This window comes from Lichenostomus cassidix, chromosome 3 (genome assembly GCF_008360975.1).
Source record: "Lichenostomus cassidix isolate B80296 chromosome 3, HeHo_3.0, whole genome shotgun sequence".
NCBI lineage: Eukaryota > Metazoa > Chordata > Aves > Passeriformes > Meliphagidae > Lichenostomus > Lichenostomus cassidix.
The window spans coordinates 4,263,334-4,275,347 of record NC_139483.1 but is presented as its reverse complement, the minus strand read 5'-3'; the positions used below and the strand labels follow the sequence as shown (position 1 = coordinate 4,275,347).

The following is a 12,014-nucleotide window of genomic DNA, read 5'->3' as shown; positions in this document are numbered from 1 at the left end:
GCTTGAGCCCTTTTGTGGCTCAAGCATTTTGGAAAGGCCACAGCAGGAAAAGAATCAGTCCCAGTAAATTTGACCACTCCTTTCTGCTACAGCTAATAAGCAAATAATGAAACAAAGAGATCCATTTTCCCCACAGAAGGACAATGCAGCACCCGTGGCACCTCTCCCTTCTCTGAGCTGCACTGCATCTACTCCTGGCTGCCACTCCTGTGGCAGCACAGGGACATCTCCTTCTGGCAGGAGACTGAGGAACACAAGCACAGCAAAAAATGGGTGACCTGTGCCCACCCTGGTAACAAACAGAACTTGGCACTGGGAAAAAGGAGTCAGGCTGTTGGACCATGCTGGTGTCTGCTCCAAATCTTGAGATGTTTTGGGCTCTTGGCAAATTCTGGGATTTTTTTTCTCACAGGGATGGATAATCATCACATTGTTTCCACAGTCCTTCTGCAAATTATTTTGATAATAAGGGACCTCCTGTGACATTAAGTACATTTTAATTACAACATTGTCTGTAATGCATATATCTAATTGCAAATAATTATTTTATCATATTTTGTCTGTAGGCCTCTTAGATGCATCAGATATTATCTTCTGACTCAGTGGTACAGGTTAATTAAAATTTCTCTTTTAATATAGTTTCAAAGCTAACCACATAATTTCATCTGAACACCAGCTGTGTTGGTAAAAATGATTTTTTATTATTTTTTGTCATGCTTGTCCATGGAGGAAAACCTGAGCCATTTCTGTAGGCTGTAATTACTGCACTGCTTTCTGCAGTCGTTCATTTGCAAAAGAAGAAAAGAAAAAAATGTGTGGAACATCAGTGGCCAGCAGTTGCTTTGTGTGCTACTGGTTCATTTTGAAGGAGTTTTTGTTGTCCTTCTCATGTACAGAAAGCATTTGAGATGTTCTCTTCAGAAGGAGAATTGAAGATATCATACAGCCTGGTTTTGTCAAAATAAACCACACTCAGGGTTGAGACAATCAGAATGGTCATTCTGGATGTTAACAAAGCCCAGCTTAAGGGCGATCCCAGTCAGCTGCTTCCTTCCTCATTTATTGTTCCTCCGAGTGATAAAGAGCTAGCACCATAGGAGAGAAAAATGAAAGTATGAACATAATGTTCAGCCAAAAAAGAGAGTTTAGGGTAAATATATGGCAATATAAACCCAAGAAAGCTGAGAGGACAAGAGGAAAACAAAGACTCTTACTGCAGGTGGCAGAACCCTTCATCTGTAACTTGCAGGAACAAGTGACCCTTATTTCACCTTCTGTGCATCATTTCCTAGGAGCAGAAGTGTTTTTGTAAGTCTCATCACTGTTTCAGACCCCACACACTGTGCCTGTGTGTTCAGAGCCAGCTCCGGGGACGGCAGTGGGACAAAGCCGGCAGGAACAGGGTTAAACGTGTCCCCAGAGGAGGGGAAGGGGGCTCCGGGAGCTCAGCCTTGCCAGGCCAGAGGTGATTGCTGCCAGGAGGAAATTGCTGCAGCTCCACCGAGATCACGAGTGACCTTTCCTCTTGGAGAGGGGTGAAGTAAACAACACTTATCTCGGATTTAGTGCAGTTGAGACAAGCAGCACTTTATCTCTGTCTCGCGGCACAAGGAACAGTGAAGCAGGGGGATGATTTTCCTGTTTTTACGGTGTAAGCCATCTCTTAGCCCAGTCTCAAGTTGAGCTGAAATATCTCCTCATGGAAAGATCTTGGCCAGAGCAGGAGGTTGCACAACGTGCCATAAACCTCTTCATGCAGTTCAACCTTTACCAAGTGTACTCTGAGCTCTCCTTAGTGGGTTGATATTTTTACTCCATGAAATTTCCACATCCTCCATACCATTTCCTTTTGGAAGGTATCAGGGGACATGTGCAATCCCTGTTCTTTCTATTTTGGATTTTTTTTCCATCCGTAGACATAAATCCTTCCCTTTCCCTCTTGACACAGTTGGAGATTCTGGCAGAAGGAAATCTGATGGGGTTTCTTGACAGTGGATTTCTCCTGTCTATCATTTTTACTATAAGAATGGCATTTGTCTGCCTCATATGCTGCAATAGGTAGAAAGTTTCCATCAGGTTTTTCCTAAATAGCCCAGTACCCAGAAGATCCATTCTCCTTTACACCATATTTCCAGAGTTGGAACTTCTGAAAGTCCAGCTCCCAGCTGTGGCTGTGCTTGGGTCCAATCCCACTGCATTTTGATCTTTTTTGAATGGCCAAGATATAGCAGAGGGCTCGTGCTGCTCTGAATGACAGCCCAGATCCATGTGCTGCGGCTCTTCCAAGGAGCACGGACTTTTGGGGACCAGAGGATCCCACCTGCTTTTCCTAAAGTCAATATTCAACTCCTCCAAGTGAGGATTAAATAAGTAACTCCAGCTAAATAATTAACTGTTTTCTGGGAAACTGGCAGGCTGGGGTGTGCTTATCTGAGAAGGCAGCATGTGTCCTTGAGAGACATCCTCCACAAACACAGTGCCCCTTTGGACTGCCTTTCTCCCCCCATGGGATAAGGAGGATAACTGGTCACAGCCCTCCTGGATTCCTCTGCACTGCCAGCCCCTCCAAAGGCTGGGACACTCCACAGTCCCTTTTCAACAGGCCGAGGGACAGTGAATGAGAGGGGCTGGGGGTGACCCTCAGTGAGCATTCAATGGATGAGGTGCCTTTGCTTCCATAAACTCAGCAAAACTCCAAACCTTTGCAGAAGTTGATCCATGGAAAGCAGATCGTAGGATCCAGACTTAGAGAAAATCAGGCATATGACAGAAATTCAGCACTTACTGTGTGGTTTTGAGTCTGAAGCAGAGCTTTGCAGGAGCAGGGGCCTATGCCTGTATGCATGAAAATCACCCATCAAACTCAGAGCCCACCGGAAACGTCTTTTCCACATGTTTAGCCATATCAGGGCAGAGAGGGCAGAGCCTCATTTCCCTACACAGCATGCTGGCACAGCACCAAAGCTCTGCCAAGCCTCTGCACCTAAGCCAGGAAGTGTCAAGGGAGCTGATTCCAATGCAGGAATAAGAAGCTCGGGTGCCTTAATGAATGTGTTGGACCAAGGATATGCAAGAGGCCACAGAAACAACTTTCTAAACACAATTTGAAGCATTTGGTTTGAAGGACAGAAAGTCAGTACCGACATTCTACGCTAAGGAAAACATTACCTCACTGGTAGGTTGTTCAGGAGGCAAGTCTCCTGTGTTTACTTTTCCCCTACCTTTTTTCCTGGGCTCAGTATAAAGTGTTATATTGACACAAGTAAGAGGAGAAGTTCCGTAATTTAATCTCTGCCATTAAAATTTCAGACTCCATGGGAAAAGCAACCCTGCCTGTTCATCAGGTCCAGTGAAATTCAGGTGGCAGCTGGTGTCACCTTTCCACAAACTCCACAAACTCCGCAGCACCAGGCTGCTTCCAGGATGAAGGGGAAGGAAAGACATGAGCCATGCAACTGAGGGATAGCGTGCTGGTCCGTAGTGCAAATGCATATTAATAATTCAGTCCATTCTATTTTGGACTGGGAATGCACTGCCCCTCACCTGTACTGCTTAAGGCAATGCCTGAAATAGAAACTCCTGTAGGAGCAACCTGGAGGGCTGTGCCAGCAGGCTGGCAGGGCTGTGCCAGCAGGCTGGCAGGGCGGGCACTGTGGGGACAGCCTTTGCAAGGTCAGCACTCCCCTTTGCTCAACAGAGTCTTGGCTGGGCTAAGATGCCCCAGAAATCTCCCCCAGGCTGATGGGATGCAGTCTTCCTCCAGTGGAACCAGCAGCAGTGGCGTCTGCCACATCCAGGCAGGCAGGCAGGGTCCTGCACAAGGAGGGATTTTCCTAAGGAATACCAAATCCATGCCCAACACTGCCATGCCTGCACTGGTGTGGGCACCTCACTCAGGTCACCACACTGTTCTGGGACCTTTGACAATTCAGTTCTGCCATAAGTGATTCCTGCTTTGTTCCCTTAAGTGACTGCTTTATATAGATTTTACCTCAGATCCTGAAAGCTGAATGACCAAATCTTTTTCAGGAAATTATTCTACCTTAAGCATCAGCTTTCGGAAATGCATCATCTGACTTTCTGGGAAATTGCAAATGTTGTATTGTTTGAAAACACAAGTCACAGGATTTTTCAAGTGGTTCTGCACAGGCTGAAGTCACTGCTGCAGGTTTACTGGCATCTCTGGTTTCTGCTACCCTACATCAGCTCCAAATGAACCATTTGAAAAGTTATATCTGATGATGCTTGAACTAAAAGGGAGAACAAGGACTGTCCGAGAGCACTGTGATTCCAAGCATGGCATCTACATTCCCTGGATGACATTTCACAGGGAGAATGTCGGGCAAACTTCAAACCACCGAGTGCCCAAAGCTATGCAGTTTGGTACTAAGCACCACAATGCTCCCCTGGTTATCACACAGGTTACCAGACATCAGAGCAGTTGTATAACCACAATTCATGTACCTACAATGGTTCCTTTTTTTAACAAAGCAGAAAAAGGCAAAAACATGGAATAATCAGAAACCACCAGAAGAGACAAACTGGAAGCTGTTCATTTTTAAAATCAATTTAAATAAAACCTAAAAAAAAAAAAAAAAGAATAAACAGAGCAAGCCAAGACTTCAGTCATGTGCTTCCTCAGCCAACTGTCCAAATTGATTTGTGGCAACGGAAGGGAAAAGCCAGAACAGCCTAATTCACTCTTCTCAGGAAATTGCTGATCCTCAAATTGCACCACGTGACCCAAAATTTTAGACAATTGTTGCAGAATGATAACTGCTCCAGGAGGAGTCGTGCCATGGTGTGATGGGAAGGATGCACAATAGGAACTACTGTAAGCCGGAGCTGGGCTCCAAGGCGAGGGACAATGCAGCAGCAGTGAATTTTCTGTGTCTGACTCCAGAGCTGTGCGTTCAACTTTTCTGTGTAAGAAAAGGGATTAATCAGTTTTTTCATTTTAAATGCTGTGTATCATTACAATCCATCTTCCCGACTCCAGGAAGTGATTTCTTACTTCTTACCATAGGGCTTGGTGGCACAGCCAACCTTTGCTCTGCACCTTCCAGAATCCGGCTGAGCTGCACAGGGGGAAGGCTGTGCCACGCTCACAAGCAGGGCATGCAGGAGCTCTGCCTGCAGCCCCTTCCTCCAGAGCCCCCTGGAGCCTGCTTCTTTATTTATGTATTTATTTGCCCACTGTAACTTCCCCCCAGAGCCCTTCCTGCTCCTGCATGCACGTGGCCATCCCAGGGGTAGAGGAGCTGGGACCATCCCTTCCCCAGTGGGATGTGTTTAGGTCTTGTTGACCTGTTGCTCTGGTGACCTCAGGCCTTTGCAGCAGAAACGATCCCTGAGAGAGCTCAATGGAAGTGAGATGTGGCAGTGATGTATTTTCTGTTCCTAACAATAGTAATTCTTGTGACATTTTATTTTCTGCGCCAATTCATGGCTGAAAAAATAATTTCTCTGGGAAGTGTAAATTGATTTTTAAGTAATTCTGTTAAAAACTAAGAAGTATATATGCAAGTCATTTCCCTAAAACACATTGTTTTCTTTTTTAGGACCACAGCTTGCTTGAAATTTACTAGAATCCACTTTTTTTTACCGAGGAATTTTACTAAGAGGATCTGAGGGCTTTTAACTGAAACCCTGATGGGTTCTGGTTGTGGGATGGATTGTGCTTCTGTTGTGTAACCATGAGCCTGGTCAGTCTTTTACCTTCCCTGTGTGCAGAGACAGCACTTATATTTACAGTGCAAGCAGTTATTCAAAACCTGAATGTTCTCCCATGAAGATGTGCACTGAATATTGGGAAGAAATCCTTCCTGTGAGGGTGGGAAGGCCTTGACGCAGGTTGCCCAGAGAAGCTGTGGCTGTCCCATCCCTGGAAGTGTCCAAGGCCAGGCTGGACAGGGCTTGGAGCAACCTGGGACAGCGGAAGGTGCCCCTGCCAAGGCAGGGGTAGGACGAGAAGAGCCTTAAGGTCCTCCGAACCCAAATCTGTGGTTCTGTGATTCCACGATAAGTCAAGAGCCTACCTAGGAGCCAGCTCTCCACGGCGCCTCCGCTCCGGCCGCCCAGCCCCGGGGCACTCCCGCAGCTCTCCCGGGATGCTCCGCCGCGCACCCGGGCACCGCCATCGCAGTGTCCCGCCGTCCCTGCGCGGTGCCGCGGGGCGGCTGCGGCCACGGTGCCCGGGGGCACGGGACCGGGGCCGGCGCTGCGGGGCTGGGCTGCGGGGCTGGGCTGCGGGGCTGGGCTGCGGGGCCGGGGGGCTCCGGGCAGCTCCCGGGGCGTGAGGAGCGCGCTCCCCGCTGCCCCGGTGACGTCAGCCCCACGCCGCGGTGACGTCAGAGCGCGGGGCGGGCGGTGCCGGCAGCTCCCGGCGCGCCCCGCGCAGCGGCGGCGCAGAGCGGGGGGCGGGCGGGAGCGGCGCGCGGGGGGCGCTCCCGGCGCTTCTCCATCCCCCGCGGCTGTCCCTGCATCCTTGCCCGCCGCTCCGCCGGGATGTTCTCCAGGAAGAGCCACGCCGACGTGAGGAAATCCACGCAGAAGGCGCTGGACCCCAAGCGGGACGTGCTGACCCGCCTGAAGCACCTCCGCGCGCTGCTGGGTGAGCGGGGGCTCGCGAGGGGCGGGCGCGAGGGGCGGGCGCGAGGGGACGCGGGCGCGGGGCCCTGAGCCCCTCACGGGGTGCCCGCGCTGAGCCGCGGCCGCGGGCGGGTCTCTGGGCGCTGCTCGCCCTCCGCTGCGATGTCCGGGTGAGACAACAGTGAGCCCGGGGGATCGCTGGTTTCACTTGCTGGAGACAGAGAGCCTCTCCTGCGCTGGGATCCCCGGGCTCCCGGGCAGCGGCGGGGCTCCCCGGGCTGTCTCCCCCGCAGAGGCAGCGGTGCGTGTCCTTCCTGAGGCGCTGCGGGAGAAAGTTACGGGTGCGCTCTGCTGCTCCTGCCTTGGGAAACTCGTGTTCGCCTCTGTCCCAGTGCTCGTGGTGCGGCACTGTGGGGTGGATGCGAAATAGCAGGGAAATTTACATCCCTTGTCGGTTTGGGAGATGCGCTCGCAGAAACTCTGCTCTTGTCAATAACATCAATTCGGGTTTTTTTGTCGGTTTTCTAAACTTTAAAGAAAGTCATGGTATGGTGTTTTGTGGTGACTCCATGTTTGGGGCAAGGTTGAGCGTGGTGCCTTGCAGGTGAAGCCTTTCACCCTCATCATCGTGGAAAGCCTCTGATGTGTTTCAGCTGTGAGCTGTGAGGGGTCGGGTGGCCTCGTGTTCGCTGTTAAAATGCAGCAGGAGAAGGCTCTCCTGAGGGGAGAAGGCTGTGGCTGTTCAGTCCATTGGGGCACCTGCTGATGTCCAGGTGATGCCAGTTTGTCCAGGTGCGAGTGATCCTCACTGATGTGCTACAGTTGTTCCTTGTGATCTGCTGTGCTCAAGTAGCTGACTGGGGGCAGCTGGTCAGTGAACAAAGTGCTCGGCAGATCTGGCCTGGTGTTAGCTGTTGCATGTGGTGACTTTTTAGTTAAAGGTGTAGTTAAAGGTGTTTCTGGGTGGTGGTTTAAGGCAAAGGTTGTTCCAGCCTGGGGGCTGTGGTGTGTCCAGCTGGTCAGTGCAGGCACTGTCCGAGCAGGCTCTGAGTATGTTCCCGGGATGTCTGCTCTTTGGCAACACCAGTGTAAACATTTGAGGTAGTATGGGAGTGGCTTTTGGAAGATGCTATCTTGATAGATACCCTTCCATGGTACTGATCAGCACGGAAAATGGAGCAACGCATGGGAAGAACCTTTCTGGTATTTAAGAAAAACAAAGCTGTTAGTGTAAAGGCTGAAAAGTGGTTGGATTGTTTTTCTTCCTCCTCAGGTGCATCTCCCCTTGTCAGGGGTATGAATGTGTGCATCTGTTACTACAACTGCTTCACTCGGGCCATAGTGGCACACGTTCCCCAAATAGCTGCTCCTGCTCTTGTGTTTCCTTAGGAGATGCCAACTCCTCTTCCTTTGTTTGTTTTAAATCACAGGAATTTAATTGTAAACAAAATGTCAGTTACTCTTCTGTGATCCCACTGGCGCAGGATGATACAGATCAGAGGGAAAATGATCATAGGGGAGGGAGAGGGAAAGGAATGTCTATTTCCATAAATAAGGCTTGTGTGAGCTTTGGATTGCTTTAGGTCCCTTAGCAGCATCTGTGTAAAATTGTTCTGTGGCCAGATTGAAAGAAAAGACTCCCTTTTAGTTGATGTTGCTTATAACATCTCTCAGGCCTCAAATGGCCTTAAGGATTGGAATTCCTTCTCTGTGGGATGCTCTGTCAGTATGGCAGGACAAAACACTACCCAGAATGACAAAAGTGGAAGTTCATTTGTGTTTGAGAAATGACAAGAACATTTTCCTTACTTTTTTATTGCTATAGAGATATACTTATGGCCAGAACTTCTGTAAAGTTAGTAAAGTTCTAAATACAGCTTGTGGAAATGCCAGTAGTGTGGCCTTTTTTTAAAGATAGACTTAAAAAGTAATGGCCTGATAATGTGTGATGGACATGTTCAGGTTTGGCTCTTCCCCACTGCCTGGCCATAAATGAAACCTCTACTCTTTCCCAGACTGGTTTCTATGGGACTTTTGTAGCATAAAAATGGATTGCTGCACCTTAAGCATTTTTTCTGTGGTTATTCTTGGGTAAAAATATTAGTTTTTTAAAATTGAAACATCTATTTCAATAGTGTTTTCTCCTCAGACTCAATTGAGATATTTAGGTGTCAGGAGTACTGCTGCTAACAGATGTGGGATGCTGCTTTGTCCAGTGCTTTTATTTTCTCTGTTGAGCAGTGGGCAAATGTATGGGAGACACACTGAGTTAAGACTAAATACAAAATCTGTGAGGTTACCAAGTGCAATTCTTAATCTTTGTCTTTTAAAAACATCCATTAGGAAAACCCACGCTTTTCACTTAACTCCCCCATCAGAAGTGGATAATAAAGGAGAGTAGTGGGGTTTCAGTTCTGACACTGCTTGGCCTCACAGTTCTGTACAGCTGGAGGAGTAATACTGGCTTGGTGGAAATTTTCATTTAGAGACAATCCAAAGGGGATGTGTGCAGACTTCCTGCTGAATTCAGAGCTGGTCTTGTTCCATAGAGCATGTGTGAGTTTTGAGGTGTTAACATTATTTTGGAAGTTGTTCCAGTTGGAGGGGTGTTTTAGTAACGGTTTGTTTCATGCTGGCATACTTTTTTTGAAGATAAGTAAGAATTGTGCATTATTTCTGGGCTGAGGCTGGTCATAAAAGTTTATCATTAACCAGGGTGTGGCTGTGAAATTCTCTTCATCTCCTTTAATTTTTCAAGTACTTGAGGATTAAGAGAGTTTTGAAAAAAATAGCATAAAGTCAAGTGACTTTGGAAGTTCATGAAATTAAGGGAGGATTTCTAACTGTGATAACATTTGGCAATTAACAGGAAAATAAAAGACAAGTCAGTGTGTTAAAGGCAGGCTTATTGTCCCCTCTGGATTTTTTTTTTAAATATGAGGAAGAGCAATGAGAGTTTGGCAATAAGACTCTAACTCAAATGGACTCAGGCTCTTACTAAGTGGTATCCAAGTGTTACCCTAAATTTTACATTTAAGTAGTAAGGCAAGTCAGGGTGACTGACAGTTATCCAATGAGCCAAAATGTCCTACTAATATCAAAGAAATAGGGTGTCACCCTCATGAATGTCTCACTCTTTCCTGAGTGTTGCTGCAGAAGCTACTGTCAGGCATTGACTGGAACTGTGAGCCCATGGATCACCTGTCCCTGTTTGGGAATGGGGTGAATTACATTGGTTTGGAAAGCTGCTGTGGATCTGATGGCTGCTGGTGCTTGTCTGAGGTGTCAGTGCTGGCTGCCTTTTTGCAGCTGCAGTAACCTGATAGCTGTTTGTGAGTAAATACAAAAATAAACCCAAATTCCTGCAGTTCAGCCCCAAACTTGCTGCCTCATTTCCTTGGGTGCATGTAAATATTCCTTCAGCCAGGATTTGATGTTGTTATGTGAAATAAATAGCACAGGAAACTTTCCCTGATATTTTCCATTTGAGTAGTAGGAATGAGCCATATCCTGCTACAAGTGAAGCACATCTCTAAGAAAGGGCTGTGGCTGTAGGGATGCAACTCACATCAGACTTGCCAGTGAGTCACCACTGAGATGCCACATTTAGAAAAAAGGAGAATTTACTTTCTTGGTGAGGCAGTTCCTTTCTCCTCCCTTCACAATTTAGAGGGAAAGTTTCCTTTTTGTTTAGATTTTAATGACCTCATTCCCTCATATGAAATCCCTGTAAATGAAAGCCTTGTTTTCCCCTGGAGTTGTGTTTAACAGGATGCATTCATGGAGAGGAATAATTGCACTTAGCTTGCAAATTCAAGACCAGTAGTTTGTAGGAAACAAATACCACGTTAAAGAGTTCTCCTGCACTAATTGTTTCCATAGTACAAGCAGCCAAGCAAAGCCTTACTGCTGGAAAGGTGTTAATTTAAATAAAAATCAAGTTGTCCAGGGCTAAAGTTATTCTTTCTTCTGTAGTTGTGGGATATTGTCAAGCCTTCTTGCTGGAATTGGCTCTATTTTGGGTAATTGAGTTTCTTGCAGGGTGAGGCTTCAGTGGGGAGACACGATGTTAATGATTTTTGCCCTTTATTCTCTTACTTCTGGGTAAAATCACCTAACTTTTCTTGACCAAATCAGTTGCAATAAAGACCAAAGGGAGGAAGTTAGCATGTGTTTGGCAAGTGTCAGGCTTAGAAGCCATTGGACTTTTTTCTTCATAGAAAATAAACTTATTTCAAATTTCAGACCCAAGTAAACACTTAGGACAGTGATACATGCTTGGGTTGCCATTATTCTCAGAAATGAATTGGGAATATGCTGTTTTCTGATTTGATCTTCTTGCCAGATGAATGTAAGAGCTCAATTTGCATCCTAAAATCTTTACTGGTGTTTTTCTCCAGCAGTACCTGCTTGTTTTGATGGTACAGAAGCCATTTGGTTACAGAGTGAACTCACCCCCTTTTTTTTTTTTTTTTTTAAATGGAAAGCAAATGAATGAAAGCCTCACTGTAGACTCTCATAAATTCAGTGAAATTTCTCTTTACTTGCAAGGATGGACCCACAATTTAGTACAGAAAACTCAGTGAAGTCACTAAAATAGTTTTGTATTGCATTTATTTCATTCTCTAATGCTAAATTTGCAGAATGCCTAAAGTTCTTGTATTTCTTCCCTTGTGTAATTACTGTTTGTTCCTCTTTTCAGATATTGTGGATGGAAGTGACCTGAAGCAATTTTTTGACAACAATTACTCTCAAATTTATTTTATATTCTATGAAAATTTCATAACACTGGAAAATAGTTTGAAACAAAAAGGTAAGTGTTAGAGTTTTTCCAGCAGCTGCTGGTCAGTATTCCATAACTGTGCTCCAGAGCATTCCATTAGAACCTGTCCAATGATTGTGTAGTCCTCAATTTTCTGTATTTCCATTATTAGTTTCATGCAGTACAGTGTTAGTATTAACCATTTTAATTTTATGGTATCAGGAGAGACAAGCATGGAAAATCACTCTCTGAAATGAGAGCAGCTGATCAGATTTCTGAATTCATTTCAGCATTTGCACACATGTCCTCTCACCTTGCTCTGGGCTCCTACAGTTCCCTCTGCTCAGCTGAGACATGGCCAGAGTAGAGAGAGGCACTGCAGCCTGGGCACATCTCGTACTTGGAATGTTAAATAAAGATGAAAAATAAACTGAGTGTGGCATCTTTGACTTCAATGGAACAACAGCCTCATTTTGCTGTCTTGTGCTGTATGTTTCTGATAAACAATATTGTTTTGTGTCTTTCAGGGAATAAATCACAAAGGGAGGAGCTGGACTCCATCCTCTTTCTTTTTGAAGTAAGTTTTCCATAACATGGAAGTGAATTTGTATTTTAAATCTCATTGTCATTCTGTGCTTACTTAGAGCTTTGCAGTGAGTGG

At 46.3% G+C, this 12,014-nt stretch overlaps 1 protein-coding gene and 1 long non-coding RNA gene across 7 annotated transcripts in view; one reads left to right on the top strand and one right to left on the bottom strand.

Annotated features, from left to right (window-relative positions):
- LOC146438885 (uncharacterized) overlaps positions 1-6,130 on the bottom strand; it is a 68,845-nt gene extending 62,715 nt beyond the window's left edge. The window contains exons 1-2 of the long non-coding RNA XR_014850535.1: positions 6,039-6,130; positions 4,834-4,922 (exon numbers count right to left, since the gene is read on the bottom strand). This is a non-coding gene — a long non-coding RNA (uncharacterized LOC146438885). The remainder of the gene's footprint in view (positions 1-4,833; positions 4,923-6,038) is intronic.
- Positions 6,131-6,389: 259 nt separating this feature from the next.
- RALGAPA2 (Ral GTPase activating protein catalytic subunit alpha 2) overlaps positions 6,390-12,014 on the top strand; it is a 94,651-nt gene continuing 89,026 nt past the window's right edge. For 5 of the 6 annotated variants that reach the window (XM_085054076.1, XM_085054077.1, XM_085054075.1 and 2 more), the window contains exons 1-3: positions 6,390-6,613; positions 11,294-11,404; positions 11,881-11,930. In XM_085054076.1, the coding sequence (XP_084910202.1) occupies positions 6,508-6,613; positions 11,294-11,404; positions 11,881-11,930 (267 nt within the window). In that variant the 5' untranslated portion in view covers positions 6,390-6,507. The remainder of the gene's footprint in view (positions 6,614-11,293; positions 11,405-11,880; positions 11,931-12,014) is intronic. The other variant, XM_085054080.1, reaches the window with a different exon arrangement.